This window comes from Octopus bimaculoides, chromosome 27 (assembly GCF_001194135.2).
Source record: "Octopus bimaculoides isolate UCB-OBI-ISO-001 chromosome 27, ASM119413v2, whole genome shotgun sequence".
Classification (NCBI taxonomy): domain Eukaryota; kingdom Metazoa; phylum Mollusca; class Cephalopoda; order Octopoda; family Octopodidae; genus Octopus; species Octopus bimaculoides.
The window spans coordinates 22,398,455-22,416,673 of record NC_069007.1 but is presented as its reverse complement, the minus strand read 5'-3'; the positions used below and the strand labels follow the sequence as shown (position 1 = coordinate 22,416,673).

Below are 18,219 nucleotides of genomic sequence, written 5' to 3'. Positions count from 1 at the left end.
ACCTTGGTGGAATTTGAACTCAGAATGTAAAGACAGATAAAACACTGTTAAACATTTTGCTCAGCATGCTAACAATTTGGCCAACTTGCCATCCTGCCTCTAAATTAAATTTCTAATTTGCTTAAATAGTTCAATGAATTACAGGTGTCTGGACATTAATATAAATGATACAAGTTTATTAATACTGTACTATTCAAGTTACGAGTCAGTATGAGGTACCTGTAATTAGAGTAGAGGTGCATGGCTTAGTGGTTAGGATGTTGGACTCATAATTGGAAGATTGTGGTTTTGATTCCTGGACTGAGCAATGTGTTGTGTTCTGATTCCCCACTGATTGAAAAGAGAACTGGAGCAACACGAAATGAAGTGTTTTGCTCAAGAACACAATGCACGACCAGTCAGGGAATTGAACCCATGATGTAGCGATTGTGAGTGCAACAGTCTAACCACTAGGCCATGCTCCTTCACGTCCCCTAATATATACAATTAAATTCATTAAATTCGGTAAGGGATCTTGGCAGAGGTCTTATCAATTCTACTGTTCCTCTGACACCTGCTCCCTACTTCCTCTGCCCTGATATTAATACACAGTGTGCAGTAAAAGGATACAGGATCATCTAAGTTTCTAAGATTCCAGATAAATACTTGATTCTGAAAAAAAAAAAAAACAGATATTTAAAATCCATGACGAATCAAACAGATTATGTTTGACAATCTGAATGACAAGCAAGTACAAACACTGGCATATGCTGATAGTAAGAGACACACACAAACATGCACATGGACAGTGTTATACATACACCGAGAATGATACACGCGCACACACACAGAAGCACTGATACACACTCTCATATGCAAACACTGACATACAAGCACACACAAACACCAACATAGAAACACATACATATATACTGACAAACACACACACACACATTAACTGGTATCAATACATACAAACACTGTCCTAAAAAAGGATAGAAATCAAAATTTCATGTTAATTTAGGTTCCATACATCAGCTTAACAATGACAAAGTTATTTTACTTAATTAGTCATTATTTTAAGAATTAATTGAAACAAACTCTGTAGATTCCAACTGAAATATGGTAACAAAAGGTTAAAATGGGAGGTTTTTAATCTTTGGACCAGATGTGGTTTAATGTGGGTTGGTGTTAACTGGCTTTAACTATTTAATCCTTTAGCATTCACATTATCCTGTCAAATGTAATGTTTTTTATTCACATTGTCTTCATTAATCATTTATCATCTCGTAACTGTGATTTTGATGATGTAAGACCACTACTCTATAGCAGAAACGTTAAGGCTGCCTCCCCACACCCTGGTGAAGAGGATTGGCCTGCAAGAGTCTTGTGCTGGTGCCACATAAAAGCACCCAATACACTCTGTAAAGTGGTTGGCATTAGGAAGGGCATCCAGCTGTTAGAAACCAGGCCAAAGCAGACTAGAGCCTGGTGCAGCGCTCCAGCTGGCCAGTTCTGGTCAAACCATCTGATTCATGCTAACATGGACAACAGACATGTGATGATGATGATGATGATGATGAATGCCATTATAGAGTAAGTGTGAGAGGTAAGATCTGGTCAGTTTGAACATAAAACAGGAAGAATATTTGGGGTGCATATGGCCAGTTTAAATGTTGAAGAGTTAATTAGTTGAGATTACAAAAATAATTGAGAAATTGAAGTGAGAGAGGAAAGCTTACCTCGGTAAAGGAAACAACTCTGTTTGGGAACAAAGGATCAATAGATATGCCATAAAGGGCTTTGGTGTTAGTTGACAACTGGGGTTTGGTAGATTCTATAAAATACAACAAACGGTTAGTTATGTTAAAAGGAAACAAAAAAATGCACCAATGCTTTTATTTATTTACTTATTTTTTTTACTTGTTTCAGTGTCATTTGAATGTGGCCATGCTGGAGCACTGCCTTGAAGGGTTTTAGTCAAACAAACAGACATCAGGACTTATTAATCCTGCGATGGACTAGCGTCCCATCCAGGTGGGGAGGTGGGGGAATATATATACACCTTATGACTTGAGAAGCTAACTTTACCTTTACTTTCAGTTTACACACACACACACACACACATGGTGGGGTTCTTTCAGTTTCTGTTTACCAAATCCACTCACAAACTTTGGTTGGCCCAAGGCTATACTAGAAGACGCCTAAGGTGCGAGGCAGTGGGACTGAACCAAGAACCATGTTGTTGGGAAGCAAGCTTCTTACCACACAGCCACACTAGTGCCTGTACATATATTATATATATATATATATATATATATATATATATAGGGTGTGATGGATAAATTGTCGCTGTCTTATATTTTTGATTTTGCAAATTCGCATCGTTTGTTTTTGATTTTGATGACTACACAGTATAGTAGGGGCAGTCGGGCACTGTCTGTGAGAAAAACAGCACCACGACGCAATTCACTCTGCCATAAATTTGGAAACGACATGCTGTACCACTTGGTATTCACACTGAAAGCACCAATACAAACAGTTTAGAGTGTTTGAGTGTCAATTTGAGGACGTATACTGAGAGTGATAAAAATCAAACATCCAGTCAACATCATGGTGTTTGGAGTGATCACTAGTGATGGTGATGTTATGCCTCCCTTCATCTTTCCACATGGCCTCAGACTCAAAACAGAGGCCTACATCAAGTGCCTGGAGGAGGTAGTGCTGCCCTGGGTCAAGAGGGTGGCTACTGGAATTTAGATGACAGTTTATTCACCACACATTGTATATATGCACACACACATCTGTGTGTGTGTGTGTTTGGGATTATTCTTACAAACATTTCATTTCTAAAGATATGGTTAACAGTCTGGAAAGTCCAAACCTGAAAGTTGTAGCAACATTTTGGCATTGGAACTCACAACTCACCTCGAATATCATAAACACGTAGGCATTTATTGACTCCAGCTACAAACGTCTTCGATTCTCTTGGCTGCCAGCAAAATGAAGTACTAAATTCCGATATTCCTAGAGAAAACAAAGAATATTAATGAGATATTAGAATACAACAATTGATCAATCCTTGAATTGCAGAAATCCACTCAAAATGTCATTACCGTTATCTCTGGAAAGTTTTAGAATATATTAATGCCTGCTATCTCCAGGATTTTATTCAATGCTGATGCCACGTAAAAAGCATCCAGCTGTAAAAACCCTGGCAAATCCGATACAAAAATCTGGTGCAGGTTCCTGTCAACCTGTCCAACCCATGCCAGGACAGAAGGCAGACGTTAAACAATGATGATGATGATGATCTATCCTTTTTAGAGGTAAATCAAGTTTGAAAGTGTTTTTTGTTGAGATATCTTTTATGTTTTACTTGTTTCAGTCATTAGACCGTGGTCATACTGGGGCACCTTGCTTGGCTTGGCTTCATGCTCTTGCTTGATGGGGCTGGGGCCGTTCCAAGTTAGTGATCTCAGAGACATCATCATAACTTGGAAAGAAAAAAAAAGTCAAGGAGTGGCTGTGTGGTAAGTAGCTCGTTTACAAACCACATGGTTCCGGGTTCAGTCCCACTGTGTGGCACCTTGGGCAAGTGTCTTCTACTATAGCTTCGGGTCGACCAAAGCCTTGTGAGTGGATTTGGAAGACGGAAACTGAAAGAAGCCTGTCATATATATATATATGTTTGTGTATATGTGTTTGTCCCCCCAACATCACTTGACAACCGATGCTGGTGTGTTTACGTCCCCGTAACTTAGCGGTTTGGCAAAAGAGACTGATAAGATAAGTACTAGGCTTACAAAGAATAAGACCTGGGGTCGATTTGTTCGACTAAAGGCAGTGCTCCAGCATGGCCGCAGTCAAATGACTGAAATAAATAAAAAAATGTCACAACCATCACCTCCACCACCATCAAATTCACACAGAAATGTTATAAACCTAATGTTAATCTTACCAATATCTAAATATGGTTTAGTCACTTCATTAGGAACATAATGTTTTCTTTCAAGAGGCATTGCCGATTCTACAGACTTGCTGTTCACGTCCCAGATTGCAATGCAACCATCATGTCGATTTTTCTCAAGTCCGGCAGCCAACTGGAATATAAGACAACATAAAACAATGTAATAATATTAAACAGTGAACAGATAGAGTAACAATATCAATGACGAGCTTGAAAACCACACTTTGTGCAGACTTTTAAGCTAGCTCCTGTGGAGGGTTAATTGAGCAAAACAAAACAGAGCTAAATAGCATGACTATAACACGTTTATAATGACTATATGCCTCAGGGGATGTTTGATCAGAGGTTAAGGACGGATGGGAATTAATTTTTACTCCTAACATACTTTACTCCTATCTGCCTCAAATCCTGACTTCCTACACAGCTACTTCCCTGGTCTACCTCCATTATGTTTAATTATCATTTCACCAATGAAAAAACAACTTGCCAAAAGCCATACAAACCGACAAAGAGCCAAAGTAAACCAGAGTGTGATGAAGGCAAGAAAGCTGAAACTTCTAAGTCGTTGTTGGTCTTTTCCTCATAAAAGTTAATGTGTGTGTGTGTGTGTGTGTGATGCATTTTCATGATTGATTTACTACTTTCTCTTTGTCTTAAGTGTGTTTACTGACTTGTAAATTTGTAAACAGAAGAACAAACAGCCTTGCGATCATGTCTTTTTGGAATATCAGGGACTACATTTTTCAGTGTGACTTTAAATTTTGCTATACAATAGGATGTGCTTTGAGGGCAGTTTGGCTGCAATTTCTGGCAGGTTTAACAACCTGATAGAGATTCATTCATTGACTTAACTACTGATTTTGGTTACAGATACAGAAAAAAATAAAGGGAAAATATGAAATCAAAATGATTTTACTGGAAACTTACCAAATTTGATTCAATTGGGTTCCATGCCAAATAATTACACTGTCTTGTGTGTCTCTGAGCTGTAATCAAAACAATGGAAGAAGCAGACATTTAGAATGGTTATTAGAAGAAATGGCAAAGGGAAGAACAGTTATGGTTCATGATGTTGAATTTGAGAAAAACATGTTTCATGTATATCTGTCTGTCTGTCTATCTATAGACAGATAGACAAATAGAGAGATAGACAAAGAGAGAGATAGATAAGTAGAGAGATAGACAAACAGAAAGATAGATAAGTAGAGAGATAGACAAATAGATAAATAAACATATAAACAGATAGATAAGTAGATGGAAAAACAAATAGGCAGATAGATAAGTAGATAGACAAATAGACAGATAGATAGCTAGCTAGCTAGATAGATAGAGAGATGTGAAATTCAGGGAGATTTGGCTGCTATTTCTGGCAGCAAGTCTAGCGTACATTGAGCTTTGATACATTATATATTTACATATCTTTCTTTCTGCTTCCCTCTATGTTATTTCTGTCTCCATCTTTGCAAATATTTTTGCTAAAGTCTTGCTGTCATTTCTAGCTTATGAAATATCGCAGTTAAATGGACCTTTTGTAGTTCATTTGTATCATGTAACAAATAGATGTAGAATGTATAGACAGATAGATAAACTGAGAGATAGACAGATAGATAAACTGAGAAGTGTAAAGTGAAGATCAACAGAATGAAACATACCAAATTCTTTGCCTGCCAAATCACAGTTCCGTACATCTCCAAGACTGTTAAAAGAAAATGAAGCAAAATGAAACAAAACTTGAAAATGGTACAATGGGCAGTTAATAAACTACTAAGGAAACAAATGTTGTTGTTTAACCCTTTTGCTATCATATTTCAGTTGAAACACACTACTTTTGTTGTTATCTTCCTTTGAGAAATGTTGTCCTTGGTCAAACGTGGATCCTACGTACTTGAAGGTGTCCATCAAGTCTGTCTCTGTTCAGCACCATGCTGTCTTTTGGTTGCTACTATTATCTAGGATTATGCTCTTTTCTCAGTTGATCTCCATCCGTATGCTCCTGATACTTTTTCCAGTTTTAAGTCTTAGCTCCTGTAGTTCTGCTGCACTGCTTCTACTTGTTTTCCAACAAGACTCAGAGTGTACAAGACTCTGGCAACTTTGATCCTTCTGTATGGACTCTTACAACTGACACTGAAAAGATCCGGGCATTTGATTTTATTCTACATATTCCCCTCTCAGATTCACACATTTATTCCAGTTGTCTTTCAGTTTTTTTAAGCCCTGTAAAAGAAAGTGGAAGGTTGGGCCTGTGACCAGGCCTTTCACGGTACCCTTAATATCAGTAACTTTTCAGCACCCCTTTGTATGTGTGTGCTTTTATGCATCAAGTGGCTAAATGAGAGGATCTCAAGGCTAATGACAGTATTTCGTGTTCTAACAAGGCAATCCATCTGAAGGTGGATATTAAGATTACATTTTGGTATTAATGCTGCTTCTGTTGCTAATAATTAATTTTTAATTAGCCTGTTGGCTATTTGCAACATCAGCGTCTGACAAGATGCTGATATTCTATATATTGTAACAGCAAGATTTGACTGGGATGCGGTGACTGGACACCTCCCACTGATGATTTCCAGCAGAGTGAAATCACATGATATGAAATTCCAACGCCTATGGCAGACGATTCTTGTCTGCTATAATCTATGTGTGTGCTTTTAACTACTAACAAAACAGAAGCCTTAGCAGCTGTGCGTCAGTGAGCCAGAGTTTGTTGCCATAGCAACAGAAGAGGCAGGGAGAGACAAGAGAGTGATGCACACTGACATTACACATTCAATGAAAGAAATGATAAATAAATCAACAACAGTTGTTTTTTCTCCACACTTACTTGGTCAGAAGAATTTTGCCAACGACTTGTCCGATAGCTAAGAGGTTTGGATATTCTGGTCTTGGGTAGAGTGCCACACACTGAAAAATAACAAAACAGTAAGAAAACTAGAAAAGCATTCGGAGAGCGCAGACCTCTGCTAAGCAGCTCATTTTAAGATAGATACGTGAGCAAAATTACTAATAGAGAAATGAAAAGAAACTTTGAAAACAGCAAAGCCACAATAAGTTACATGGGAACGAGGAACGTGTTTCAAGGGAGATAATCAAAGAATGTAACGTTGTAATACTTCATGTAAAGTAAATATAATAAATGAAAAATCCTTCAAAAATCCATAAAAATTTCCGGATCACTACCAAAAATTCATCATCTGTTCTTTGTGTCATTACCAACATTTCCTGCAAGTTTCATCAAATACTGTTCACACCTTTTTGAATTATTTTGCACACGGACGGACGGACAAACCAATGCCTATGAAAACATAACCTCTTTCCTTGGCAGAGGTAATGACATTAGAAGTATTTACTGAGATCAAGGTTATTCCACTACACTAAACCTCATACCTACAACTCTACTCCTCAATTTGTTTTATTTTCATATCTCATTCTTATCTATTCCATCGCTCAATGGTTAAAATGCCGGACTCACAATCATGAGGTAGTAAGTTTGATTTCCGAACCGGGGCTGTGTATTGTGTTCTTGAGCAAGACACTTTATTTCACGTTGCTCCAGTTGACTCAGCTGTAGAAATGAGTTGCGACATCACTGGAGCCAAGCTTTAACGGGGCCCCTTTGCCTTTCCATTGGATAACAGTGGTGGCGTGGAGAGGGGGAGGCTGGTATGCATGGGTGACTGCTGGTCTTCCATAAACAACCTTGCCCGGACTTGTGCCTCAGAGGGAAACTTTCTAGGTTCAATCCCATGGTCATTCATCACTGAAAACAGTCTTTACCCTTTATCTGTCTTAGCTTCCAGTTTAGATTATGATGCCTCTCTCTCTCTCTCTCTCTCTCTCTCCATCCCTCTTTTAAGCTATAGCAGAAGTCTGGGGCTATAGAAGACACTTACCCAAGCAAGGTATCATATTGGGACTGAACCTGAAACTACATGGTCAGGAAGCAAACTTCTTAACCACACAACCATGCTTGCACCAATTATATGAATGTGTATCGACACTACTAACCTTCATAAACTGTACATCCGAAGGGAGGCATGTGTAGAGAGGAATGGCACAGGAGTTGCTTGATAAGGAAACAGCTTTCGCTGAAAATAGAAGAAATAAAAATACAAGAAAATAATAAGTAATTTGTCAAAATGTGTGTTGAAACAGATATCATTATACTTGGTGATGGTTTCAAATTCTGCCTAGGTCAACTTTACCTTTCATCCTTTCGGGGTCGATAAAATAAGAATCAGTTAAAGACTTGGTGTCAATGTAATCGACTCATCCCCTCCCTCAAAATTGCTGGCCTTGTGACAAAATTCGAAACCATTGTCTGATTTGGCATGGTTTCTACGGCTGGCTGTCCTTTCTAACACCAACTACTCCAAAAGTGCCATGGGTGCTTTTTACGTGCCACTGGCACAGGAGCCATTTACATGCTACCAGCAACAGCCACGACTATGATTTCACTTGACCGAACAAGTCTTTTCAAGCACAGCATAGCACCAAAGGTCTCAGTCACTTGTCATCCCCTCCGTTAAGCCCAACATACAAAGATCATGCTTCACCACCTCATCTCATGTCTTCCTGGGTCTACCTCTTCCACAGGTTCCCTCCAGTTAGAGATGGCACTTCTTCACATGCATGACCATATCAGTGCATTCGTCTCTCTTGCACACCACATCTTTTGTCTCTTTTTACATTATTTTTTTAATAAATTGGAGGGAAATGAAAGGGTTAAAAAAAATTACTTACCCATTTGATTCTGTGCCAAGTTGGCCTTGTTTTCCACCCGATACTGGGTGACTGAAGTCCCGCACATGATGAAATTATCATGGTTGCTGTTGGACCAACAAACATCCCATTTACAGATACTCATTGTCAATACAAGTTTCCTTTCATTTGGTTTGGTTGACATAAAAAAAAATCAATAAATTAATTAAATAACAACTGAAACAAAAGAAAACAAAACTTGTGAATAATTAAAAAAGTGGTCTTTTATGGTCCTACAGAAAGTTTAACCTTTTCGCAGCATTCACATTATTCTGTCCAGAGTAATGGTTATTTATTCGCATTATTTTGAATTTGTAGCGGCACAAGTTATATTTTTAGAATGACATTGTAGGGTAGATGTGAGAGGTCATATCTTGTCAGACAGGTAGAATATTTAGGCCAGGTAATTGGCACCGATGCTGGCATGGGTGGGACAGTTTCACAAGAGCCAGCCAGGCAGAAGCTTGCACCAGACTTTTGCGACTGTTTTGGCAGGATTTTTACAGCTGGATGCCCTTCCTAACACCAATCACCCAGCAGAGTGGATTTAGTGCTTTTTACATGACACCAGCTCAGGTGATGTCAGTTTTGGCAAGGTTCTTACAGCTGGATGCTCTACCAGATACCAACCACTTCACAGTGTGGACTAGGTGCTTTTTAAGTAGTAGCATTTTATCTGATCAAATTCATCCTATGGCTGCAGAACTGTTTCTGGAGGGAAACGCAATCTTTCAGGATGATAATGCACCAATTCACACAGGTAAAGTTGTTACTGAACATAGTGGGTGCTTTTACATGCCACCGGCACGAGGGCCAGTCAGGTGGTACTGGCAATGGCCACACTCAAATGGTGTTTTTCACATGCCACTGGCACAAGTGCCAGTAAGGCAACGCTGGTAATGATCATGCTCAAACAGTGCTTTTTACGTGCCACCAGCACAGGGGCCAGTCAGCGGCCCTGGCAACGATCACCATCAGATGGCACTCTTAGCGCTCCACTAGCACAGATGCCAGACATGCGGTGCTGTCATCGAATTTGATTTTGAATTCACTTGCCTTAACAGGTCTTCACACGTAGAGTTTAGTGTTCAATGAAGGAAAGGTACGCATAAGTGGGCTGGTTACACCACTAGCATAGGCCACAGGTTATAGTCTCACTTGGCTTGCTGGGTCTTCTCAAGCATAGCATATTTCCAAAGGTCTCGAGAGGCTTCTTTTCCCTTTGTTGACCAAATCCATTTACAAAGCCCATAGCTACAGTAGAAGACATTTACCCAAGGTAGTAAACCAAAGATCACATGGTTGGGAAGCAAGCTTCTTAACCACACAGCCATATATATAATACACCCTGATTAACTCTGTTTTTTTTTTCACTTTTGTACCATACACACACGTGGGTGAGGGGGAGAAAGGTAAAGAGACCTTACATACTGTCGATAAGCCAGCTGGAGGAGATGTCCTCCTGGGGCTAAAAGCAACAGTAACATCCACCCCTAGGGGTCAGCCACATTTAAGTGGCAATATACGTCACTTTATCGTGCAGTTACTGTTAATACCTCATTTAGAGAATTAACATTGCTTGTTTTCACTTTTTCGATATCAGTGAATAATTTCACTGGAAAAAGATATATATATATATATATATATCTTTTATCTTTTACTTGTTTCAGTCATTAGGCTGTGACCATGCTGGGGCCACACCTTGAGTTTTTAGTCGAATGAAGTGACCCAAGTATTTATTTTTTTAAGCAAGGTACTTATTCTAGCTATGTATTTTGCCAAACCACTAAGTTACGGGGATGCAAGCACACCAACACTGGTTGTTAAGCGGTGGTGGGAGACAAACATAGACATACATACATACATATATTTCTTTCAGTTTCCGTCTACCAAATCCACTCACAAGGTTTTGGTAGAAAACACTTGCCCAAGGTGCCACACAGTGGGACTGAACCTGGAGCCATGTGTTTGGGAAGCAAGCTTATTACCACACAGCTAAGTCTGCACCTACACACACATTCATACATACAAAGGCAATAAGAGAGCCTCTGCGTGGTTTCTCAAACTGTTAGAAATAGCAGCCAAATATCTCTCTCAAATAACACGGAGTCAAACACTGTATACCTGGATACACAAAAAAGGTGGGATGGTCATGACTGAAATGTCTTTCTTCAGAGTAACTCCAGGTTAGCCCTGAGCGAACAGATCTATGAGGAAAGGCATTCGTAAGTATCCCATTTTCTTGTATAATCAGGGCCTACATTGTCCCACGATTCCTTCTTTTACACACACGCACACACACACACACATATGTGTATAACGTTATACACATACATACATATATATATATTTGTGTGTGTGTGTGTATATAAGCTCTTCTTCGCTCAACGAAAAATAACAAGCCGAACGTACCGACAGACCGACACACTATACTATAAACAGTACTAAGTCCAGATAGTATTACGGGGCGTATATATATTGGTAGGTAGATGACAATACATCGGGAAAGAATCACATCTTCATCGACAGACAGAGCTTCTGTGACAACGCAGAAAGCCACCAACAAGAAAGCTTTCCAATGTTGTTCGAATTCCATCTCGTGCTGTTTATTATAAGCCTACATTGACAACAATCATTATTATTACACGAGCCAAGTAGGAAAACTAGGTGATCGTTTGGCTCGCTAGAAATAACAGCTAAATAAACCTCCTTTAAAAGTGTAAAGTTCACATCAGATGATGTGGTCCCAAGTGATCCTTAAAAAAGATGGGATAGTCAAGGTTGCGAATGTCTTTTAATAGATGTCTGCTCGATCAGAGTTGACTAAGGGCTCAACATCATCTCCGATCAGAATACAATATATATATTCTTCCAACTAATTCGGGATTAGTAATAAGTTAATCATAACCGAAATGGAATTATTAACACAACTAGAAGAATGCTATTTACCTTTTCGAATAGATATAATTAAGAAAAGTGGGTGTCTGAAACGAAGTTGGAGTTGAAACAAGATAAGGAAGGAATACGATAATCACCTCTTAATTATGGAGCAGAAGTATGTTTATCATTCGGCCGAAATACACAAATATCGCTTCATACGCGTGTTTTCTACAAGTGGTCACGTGATGGTCGAGTCTTTCTGGCTTAACGCGGGCCCAGGGCAGTGGCAAGGTAGAGTTCGAGTTCGATCTCGGTCTGGAGAGAGGAGAGTTATTCAGCAGAAAGCTGTGACGTGCTGTTCTCTTCCGCCAAGTACACTTCACCAAGTTCCAACTGCATCAGAAACCAACATATTTTCTGACAGAATCATTCAAGATGTACCATTTTTTGCTGTACTTTCGTTTAGGCGTTTAAATTATAGTGTGGCAGTCAATTACACCTCTTGTCCTCGTATTTCTTTTCGCTGTTATATACCTGACTCGTTTGGAACCAGGAAATTATGTCACCAGGGCCAGAGCCACGCTACTCAACCTCCTAAAATTATAACAACTGGGACAACAATAACAACATAAATGATAACAACGAATTATCCGTCCGTCAAATCACTCTTTGGACTTGCACGTGTCTAACAAGAAGTCGCATGACAAAACGAAAGAGGCTGTGGGCTGAAACAGTATTTATATTATATCGTTAAAATTCCATTACTGAACGGATGGTTTTGGGCAGCAACATTCTACATTTATTTACATGTTGTCAGCAATGAAGTCGTCTAAAACGGAACATTTCATCCTACCTAGATCAACAAGAATTTCTTCATCGTATTAATATAACTGTCTTGATTAAGTTAACTTTTCTGTTGTTTTTTTTAGTGCAACACAACGTACGAGGTGGATCATCCAAGTAGAACAAATGGCTGTTGATGACATAACTTCATCTTACACCGGTAAATATCTAGCAGCAGAGGGCGCTTCTCGTCAGCACCCCCCCCCCTCTGACATGGCAGTAATTGATTCCGACAGGAATGTGAAATTGTTGGTTATTACTGGTGTTGTTAGAGAAGCCGGCTGCATGAGACATGGCTCATCATCAGCGGGCCGCACTACTAAAAAAAGATTGAAGGTGATTTTTTTTTGTTAGACATTCTGAAAGTCCCGCAGGCTGCCTAAAACCGGACTAGGCCAACTTCTTCGTCATCATCCGACTTCCTAGAATTAGCAGCCAAATCTCTTTTAAATCATTTCCTACCGTTTTCAAACAAGAAAGAAAAGTTAGAATAATTTATTTAACTGTCATTACCTTGAATAAAATACGAGATGGTTACAACTGGAATTGGTCTGCCTGTGTCGTAATTAAGGGTAAATAAAAGCAAAGGACACATCTAAAACTGTTCTCATTGAAAATATGTCCGAAATTAAAGAGTGGTGGTCGCGGCTGGAAGTGCTTGATCATTGATCTACATCAGTGTTTCATATGGATCCTTTTGCTTTCTATTTTACTCTGCTGTACCCCCGTAGCCACTCAGTGTTTAAAAAAAAAAAATCCTTTTATATTTTTATTATTAAATGCTTAAAAAAATTGTGAAAATATTTTGTGTATTAAAGAAATAAAACCAATTTATTGCACATAAATTTTAACAAGAAACTCTTCTATGGACCCCGGAGGGCCGTGTGGACCACAGTTGAGTTCCACTGGTCCACATGGTTTAAAGCGAAACAGTAAAGGAAGACACATTGAATAGTGTTCTCCTAGATATGTCTGGATTAAAAATGGGATGGTGGTAGCTAGAGGTTTTTGATTGTTTGTTGGGCCAGGGCAAACATGGGGGCAAAATAACAAAGAAAGACATGGAGAAGTAATATTGGTAAAAGGATCACCATTTTAGCGAAAGTGTTCATAGAGGTTCTGTAAGTGAGCTTTTGAGAAGTGTGTGTCATGGAATATCAGAAGGTATTTTTATACAAAGTATTTTAATTTATTAAAAGATGACTGGCTCCCGTGCTGGTGACACGTAAATAGCACAGTCCGAACGCAATCGATGCCAGGCTCACTTGACTGGCTCCTGTACCCATGGCATGTAAAAAGCACCCACTACACTCTCAGAGTGGTTGGCATTAGGAAGGGCATCCAGCTGTAGAAACATTGCCAGACCAGATTGGAGCCTGGTGTAGCCACTGGCTTTCCTGACCTCAGTCAAACCGTCCAACCCATGCCAGCATGGAAAATGGATGGTAAACGATGATGATGATGATGATAAGAGCTGACAAGTAATATGAACGTAGCAGGTATATGTGCATGAGTCAGAGAAAGCTTTACAACTTATGTTTGAAATATGGATTCAGTTGGAAGTCGTTATAAGCAAACAGAAACAGCTAGAGTAAATGAAAATATACCCTGCTAGAGGTAATGGAAAGATACAGGATGGTGTTGAAGAAAAGTGGGGTAATAATAGGGTGGCCAAAAGGGGTGGATGGATGTAAAAACAACAAAAATGATGGATTAATCAGGTTGAGGTTTATTTGTGAAATACAGTTGTTTTGAAATTGATACAGAAAGTGGTCCATGTTTGTAGGGGCCTGGGTGCCAAGGGGGCAGTAGCCCGAACAAGTTTGGGAACCACTGCTCTAAGCCATGGGGACTCCTTTGAAGAGAGCTTCATAAAGACAGAAGAGGTATTAACCAACCTAGATTTCTTCCTGCACTTATTTCTTCTAGATTTCAACCTGAGGGCCATTTCCTTTCAGATATGTTATTACACGAGCAAAGGTAGGCAGAGTCTCTGCTTGACCTTATAAATATGCTATCCATTGAGCAAATAGTACTCTGTCCAGCAAGGAGTAAAAATGTCCTGGACAATGTTATGGCAATACCAAGGATTTTCTTGAATTTTGACTTAGTAGAACTAAAAATGCATGGTCTGAGGAAAAGTGCGAGCATGCAGTTTATTAGAAGCACCTAACTAAAACCCTTCAAAATGGTGCCCTAGCATGGATGCAATAGAAGATAAAAGGCAAGAACTACCAAAATATTGTGACAGACATTTAAGAATTTGGAGGGCTGAGGGGGAATTTTTTCTCTTTTCTTGAAGAAGAACAATCAAAGAAAACAACAGTTCTGTGGAAATGAAAAATTAATTTAAAAAACAACAACATTATTAATAATAATAATAATTTCTTTATTTGTTTCAAAAATGTAAAATGAAAAAGAAAAATGTTCTCTCCTCTCAACTTATCTTGCAAAGTTACTTGGTGACCTGCCAGTGCAGGTGCCACTTAAAAAGCATCCAGTCCGCACTGTAATTATTATTATTATTATTATTAAAGTGTGCTAACAATTCTGTCTGCTCACCAACTTAATAACAATAATGGTTTCATATTTTGCCACAAGGGCAGCAATTTTGGGGGAGGAGATGAGTCGATGACATTGCCCCCAGTGTTCAATTGGTACTTATTTTACTGACCCCAAAAGGATGAAAGGCAAAGTTGAATAATAATATCTCGGCCAAAGAATTTAATAAAGCTCAGAAAATATAAAGATTTGCTGATTGAAATTGAAAAAAAATGTGGCATTTCAAGACAGTTACAATACCAGTGATTGTAGGAGCACTTGGAATGATCAAAAAAAGGAACTGAAGATTATTTGAGGATGATCCCTAGTTTACCATCCATGCAAAAAGAACAAAAGATTGTTTTAACTGGTACGTCACATATATTGAAAAGAGCATTGTTGCTGTGAATTTTCTTCTTTTTTTTTCCACCTTTTCCCCCCTTTTTATAAAAAATGGTTTCTTATTTCCTTTTTCTTTCTTTCTTCTCCATCTTTTCTATCACATGACTTTGTAAATGAGCCATCTAGTGTGTTCATATCTAATGGTCTACCAATGTATACAGTGAGTTTCTTTGCCCTTGGTGCTGGGAAGACACTCGGCAAGAAATGGAAACAAAATTGAAAGAAGAGGATAGTAAATAACAATGATAATGAAGATAATCCTTTCTGTTGTAGGCAAAAGGTCTGAAATTTGGTGGGAGGGGGACAGTCAGTTAACCTGGCCCCCTAGTGTTCAACTGGTGCTTATTTCATTAACCCCAAAAGGATGTGAAGCAAAGTCAACTGTGGTCATTATTATTATTATTATCATTATTATTGTTATTATTTCTGACATACACAATGCCACATATTTTGTGGGATATGTGGGATTTATTCAATGGGATGCTACTGATTTTAGTGACCCCCCCCCCCGCTCCCAGAAGGATGAAAGACAAAGAAAGGTTGAGTAGAATTTGAACTTACAACTGAAAGACACAAAATAAAATACTGCAAAGCTATGTTTTTTAGGCTCCATGAGCAGATCCGCAATCAAAATTGGTAGGTAAAACAGGATGAAAGGAGTAGGGGTGTGGTTGGATTTTGTAAACTTTAAGGCCTGTAAAGTTGAGAGGTGAGGAAAGAGGCACAATGAAGGGTTAGTGCTAGCATTTAAAATATTAGGGTACACATGAATAATAAAAACAGGTGGGGGGCAAGAGAAGTTAGGAAATGAAAGTAGGCAGGGCAGGGATGTGGGATGTGGGGGCCTTACAGCCGGAACTTGTTAATAATCTTCAGGAGTGGATTCTTTGTCTTGCCACCATCACAAACACCCGAGTAATCATCATAGTTCATTGAGTACACCATAATACCAGGATAACCATGGCTCTTGATCCAGTTTGCCTGGAAGAGAAAAGGAAATATGACGGCTGAATGGAAAAGATATTGAGTATTGAACGATCAGTCTTGGGTTCATCTTAGGTTCAAATCCACTGGAAGCAGTGTTGCATTGTATATTTAAGCTATACATTATCCGTCTGTTTACCAGTCTCTTTCTCTCTCTCTCTTTTCCTCCCTTTATATCTCTCTCTCTTTTCATGTCCATGTATGCGCACATATTTTTGTACAAGTCCAGATTTATACCTGTAATTATTGGGGCATAATATACAGAACAGATTGTCTAAGCACCAATCTTGAGAAATTAGGCTTCTCAAAACCAGAAGGGTGAAAGCTAATATGATTACAGACACAAGCCATCAATGGAACTGTCAAATTCTTGTAGACATTTCCAAAGGTTCAGCATTTGAGTACATATGTGCATGCCTAAACATGTAACTATAAGCAAGATAATAGAGACATAAAATGAAACACATAAATCTACACAAGCACAGATTCCAAGTATTGCACACATACACACGCAAATGCAAAAATACTCTCTCAAGAAGAATTTAAATTAAACTGAAAGAAAAATCGTACATGGGCTATTTGATTGGATGCATGATGAGATCTGATCCATTTATGTGAAAACCTGGCAGATACTAACCAGCACAAATAATTTTCACATCAATACACACACACACGTATATGAAGAGATGCTGAAAAGTTCCTTGCTTTGGGTAAAAGAAAATACAAGGAGGATCAATTCACTATGATTTTATTCAATACATTCCCCTCCCCTCAGATTCACACATTTATTGCTGTGGTCCTTCAGTTTTTCTAAGCCCTGTAAAAAGAACCCAGAAGGTTAAGCCTCCAGCCAGGCCTTTCATGGTACCCTTAAAGCCAGGAACTTTTCAGCACCCCCTTGTATAAGCAAGAAAATTGCTGTTACCTTTATGTTGATGCTCTCTTCATCTTCATAACTAATCCATAGGTGGTCCTTGTACATGTAAGGTACCTGACACCGTTCATTGAACACCCTGGTGAAGTTTGACTGGAGGTATTTGCACACCTGTGGAGTAGAAAGAGGTGGTGGGGAGAGAAATTCAGAGAGGGTCATTGTTTTAACCCCAGGTCACATATGATCAAAGATATTCCAACTCTATCGTCTGAGAACAACAACAACAACAACAAGGAGGGTAATGTAATCCAAGATACACTATGCCTTAACAAAAGATAAGGATGGTCAAGGCCAGAACATCTATGGTCACAGCTCTCTGCACAGTCAAAGCTGACCTGGGCTAAACAACAACAACAACAGCAACAGTAGCAACCACCACCACCACCACCACCACCACCATCCTGGTACTTGACTAGTAACTATTTTATCAACCCTGAAAGGATGAAAGGCAAAGTCGACCCTGATAATAATAATTATTATTATTGGCTAAACTGTTCAATCTATGCCAGCATGGAAAACGGACGTTAAACGATGAGGACAATGATGATGATGTATAGAGAGAAAATTTTAATGAGTTTTGTAAGATGCTATAATAATCTAAATAGTGGTGATCAGATATCTGCTATTGTTGTTGCTTAGCCTCAGGTCAGTCCTAGTCTAACAGATCAAAGGCACTCTGGCCATGACCATCATGACCTAATTTAGCTCAAACTACATTATACTATATGTCTTTCCATTTTTTTACAACAAAGAGCAGAAATTGTAGAGTGAGGAATCGTAACAAAGAAAATGGTGGTAATGGTAATCATGATGGTGACTGATGATGATAATGATGACAGATGATGATGATGGTGACTGACGATTATGGTGATTAATGATGATGGTGACTGATGATGATGGTGACTGACGATTATGGTGATTAATG

General features: G+C 38.9%; 2 protein-coding genes and 1 long non-coding RNA gene across 8 annotated transcripts in view; 1 reads left to right on the top strand and 2 right to left on the bottom strand.

Annotated features, from left to right (window-relative positions):
- Positions 1-12,562, bottom strand: part of LOC106875642 (GATOR complex protein MIOS) — a 26,245-nt gene extending 13,683 nt beyond the window's left edge. Inside the window, exons 1-10 of one of the 2 annotated variants that reach the window (XM_014923870.2) lie at positions 11,746-12,562; positions 8,693-8,832; positions 7,958-8,037; positions 6,774-6,853; positions 5,602-5,645; positions 4,877-4,935; positions 3,941-4,082; positions 2,908-3,006; positions 1,722-1,816; positions 610-651 (exon numbers count right to left, since the gene is read on the bottom strand). In XM_014923870.2, the coding sequence (XP_014779356.1) occupies positions 610-651; positions 1,722-1,816; positions 2,908-3,006; positions 3,941-4,082; positions 4,877-4,935; positions 5,602-5,645; positions 6,774-6,853; positions 7,958-8,037; positions 8,693-8,816 (765 nt within the window). In that variant the 5' untranslated portion in view covers positions 8,817-8,832; positions 11,746-12,562. The other variant, XM_052977238.1, reaches the window with a different exon arrangement.
- LOC128250995 (uncharacterized) lies at positions 10,688-12,979 on the top strand. Its single transcript, XR_008266912.1, has 2 exons — positions 10,688-10,935; positions 12,520-12,979. It is a non-coding gene; the product is annotated as an uncharacterized LOC128250995 (long non-coding RNA).
- A 1,819-nt stretch (positions 12,980-14,798) lies between these two features.
- The window catches only part of LOC106875645 (acidic mammalian chitinase), an 11,953-nt gene continuing 8,532 nt past the window's right edge, over positions 14,799-18,219 (bottom strand). For all 5 annotated transcript variants that reach the window (XM_014923881.2, XM_014923879.2, XM_052977239.1 and 2 more), the window contains 2 exons: positions 17,286-17,405; positions 14,799-16,357 (listed from right to left, as the gene is read on the bottom strand). In XM_014923881.2, coding sequence (XP_014779367.1) covers positions 16,223-16,357; positions 17,286-17,405 — 255 coding nt within the window. In that variant the 3' untranslated portion in view covers positions 14,799-16,222. The remainder of the gene's footprint in view (positions 16,358-17,285; positions 17,406-18,219) is intronic.